At 65.2% G+C, this 3,028-nt stretch overlaps 1 protein-coding gene across 1 annotated transcript in view; it reads right to left on the reverse strand.

Annotated features, from left to right (window-relative positions):
- The window catches only part of ZFHX2 (zinc finger homeobox 2), an 18,331-nt gene that overhangs the window by 10,679 nt on the left and 4,624 nt on the right, over window positions 1-3,028 (reverse strand). The window contains exon 3 of the mRNA XM_040620755.1: window positions 1,047-1,287. Within this exon, the coding sequence (XP_040476689.1) occupies window positions 1,047-1,287 (241 nt within the window). The remainder of the gene's footprint in view (window positions 1-1,046; window positions 1,288-3,028) is intronic.

Genomic DNA, 3,028 nt, shown 5'->3' on the forward strand with positions numbered 1-3,028 from the left:
TGGCCGTAGGCAGCAGAGACGGGGCCCAACTCGGCTCCCCATCTTGACTGGTCCTGGAAGCAGGGAGCCCAGAAACATAAAGGGAGGGGCACTGAAGAAGGATGGTGAGGCCGAATGGAAGCAGGTGCGGCGAGCGGGAGGCGGCAGGTCTAGCTGGGAGAGGAGATTACCACTCAAGTAAGAATTGACAGATGTGTAGGAATTTATTTTCGGTGGCAGCCTAATTAAAGTGTTAAAGTTCCTTAACTCCATTCAGCCCTGCGCCAGGATCATTAGCTATTGATCGGGCCCCTCCGGCACTTAAACTCCAGCCAGCATATTGGCAATTCAATTAGCACCAGTCAACGCCGCCTGTTCCTGGTTCCTGCTGCCCGCACCCTCACCCTGGCCCGCCGCCGGCCCCTACAGAGCCCGGATGCCCGTGCCCACCTCTGACTGCCCCTTCCAGGCTCTTCTCCTGCACCCTCTGGATCAATGGCGCCTGGCTGGCTGTTCTCGGTCTCTGCTGGTACAACCTCAGCTGCCTAAGGGGGACCCTAAGCCCAGCCTTTGGGCTGAAGACCTCCTAGGAGACAGGAAGACGCTGGGGAGCTCGTCCAGGGCTTCCTCTCCCTGCTGCCTTCGGGCCAGGCCCACGGCTCCCATCTCCTTCCGACAGGCCCTGGCCCGGCCCGAAGTGGATTCCATTCTTCTGTTTTTCTACTTCCTCTCTCCTTCCTGACCAGCTCCTGCCGCCCCCAACACCTAGCGTTGCTGGAACACCAGTCACCATTCGGAATCACTGGGTGATGCCTCCTCACCTCCCTTCCTGTTCTCTACTCTCCACCCAGCAAAGCCTCTGCCCTTCTCTGCCTCCTCCCTCCCAAGAGCCTCTTGCTTCCCCCGTCGCTGGGCCGCCCCACTGTTCCCCAAGTCCGCTTTTATCACCCCTTCACGGCTGGCTCCTTTCCACCTGTTCTCGCCTGCGCACAGAGCCGTTTCTCCTCCCTGGCATCCCCTTCTCCCCAGCCCCGGCTCCCGCCCCCTCGCGGTCCCCTGTTCCTCACCGGGAGTCCGGAGCTGCCCGTGGCTGAAGCTCAGGATACTCTGCAGGGCCGAGAGCCCGTCCTCGGCCGCGGGGCCGCTCTGCAGCAGCTGCAGGCGCCGCTGGGCCTGGGCGTCGCGGTGTGCTGGGGCGCGGAGGTGCTGCAGCACGGCCAGGCGGGAGGGCGTCTCCCACGCGCACAGCAGGCAGCGGAAGAGCCCCAGCTCGGCCCCGGCCGCCGCGCCCTCCATCTCCAGCAGAAACTGGAAGCGCGCGGAAAGAGGCTGCTCAGGCCCCTCCAGATCTCGGGGGCCCCCTCTGCCTCCCCCAGGGGAGCCTGACCAGCAGCACCCCCTCCCTGCCCATCCCGTCTGCTCTCTTGAGCACCCCCCTTTTCCCCTCCTCTGGCCACCTGGATATTACTACTTTTTCTCCCCCATCTCCTTCTCTTCCTCCTGTCAATCCTGGACTCCCTCCTGGTAGGTGAATGGAATTTGGTTCCATCCTCTTGAACTGGTGACAAGATGGCCTGAGCAGACAGAACACCCCCCCCCCCCAGCCTCCAACACCAGAAAAGCCGAATAAAGTACTGGATTCACTTTGTCTGAGCCCACCAGCCTTTGGTCTCCTCTCCGCACCCGTCTCCCAGAAGTTGACGATCCTGGGTCACACTTGCCATTTTATCCCGTCCTGCCACCCCGGCTCTTCCCATAGCTCGCCCACCCGTGGGGGTCTCCTCGGTGCGTCCCCAAGCCCTTGTCCGCTTCTCTCTCCCCGGGGGCGCCGGGCCCTCCCCGCCCACCCTCACCTTATAGACCTGGCTGTTCTCCTCGTGGGCCGCACCCCGCGCATGCAGCTGCATCTTCTCCTTGCTGTTGGACTCGAAGTCGCAGATGTTGCAGCGGAGGTGCAGCGGGGGCACGGAGCCGTAAGGAGCCCCGTCCCCCAGGGGCACCGGCGAGGGGGAGCCCGCGGCCCCGCCCCCCTCCCGCAGGTGGGCGGCCAGCTGGTACTTCTGGGCATGTTTGTCGGTCTTGAGGTGGAGCTGAAAGTTGGCCTTGAGCTGGGTGCCGTAGCAGCAGAGCTTGCAGCGGTGGGTGTCACCGGCCACCTCCTTCCACTCGGCCTCGGGGAGGCTCCGGCCCACGCTGCAGTGGTAGAACAGCAGCTCCAGGCGGTCGGTGCTGAAGGCCTGGCACACGAGGCAGCGGAACACCTTCGGGGGCGGGCCGTCTTCCGGGGGCGGCGGGCTGGGCAGGCTGTCGGACAAGGAGCCCAGGAGCTGACTCGGAGGCAGGTGGGTGTCCGGGGAGAGGCTGCCAGGGGCTGGGGGACAGAGACAGATGAGTGGCCCAAGGAAGGAAAGGGGCGGGTGGGCAAATGAGGACAGTGCTGAAGGAGCTGGGGTTACCGGTGGGGGGCCAGCCCCGGGAAGGAAGCAGGGAAGGGAGGAGGGGAAGCAGGCACGGAGCCCAGGCTGCTTACCAGCTGCGGCGGGGAACTTGCGAGCCGGCGCTCCGAGGGGGTGGAAGCCGTTGAGAAGCAGCTGGGCTTCCAGGGGCTTGTCTGGCCTCAGCCCGGGGCCGGGCAAGGGAGCCTGAGGCTGCCCCAGGGCCTGCGGCCCGAAGTACTGGAAGAGTTCGGGAGGGGTGGCGGGGGCCGCTCCTGCGGGGGGGGGGGGGCCTGTCCCCACCAGCCCGGGGGGCAGGCCCAGCGGCAGCCCCTGGTGCAGCAGGAGGACGTTCTGCATGTGCTTCTCAGAGGTCATGTGGATACGCAGGTTGCGGGAGATGTTGGTCTCGTAGCTGCACACCTTGCACTGCCAGGACGATTTGGTCTTGGGCTCCTTGTCCCCGGCCGAGGGTGGGAGTGACGCCTCAGGGGGACTGCCCTGGCTGCCGGGGCCCGCCTGGAAGCCCTGCAGGTTGGCCAGGTGCTTGTCGGACTGCATGTGGATGCTGAGGTTGCCCTTGGTGGTGGTGGAGTAGTTGCACACGTCGCAGC

Source organism: Ursus maritimus, unplaced genomic scaffold, assembly GCF_017311325.1.
Source record: "Ursus maritimus isolate PB19 unplaced genomic scaffold, ASM1731132v1 scaffold_36, whole genome shotgun sequence".
Classification (NCBI taxonomy): domain Eukaryota; kingdom Metazoa; phylum Chordata; class Mammalia; order Carnivora; family Ursidae; genus Ursus; species Ursus maritimus.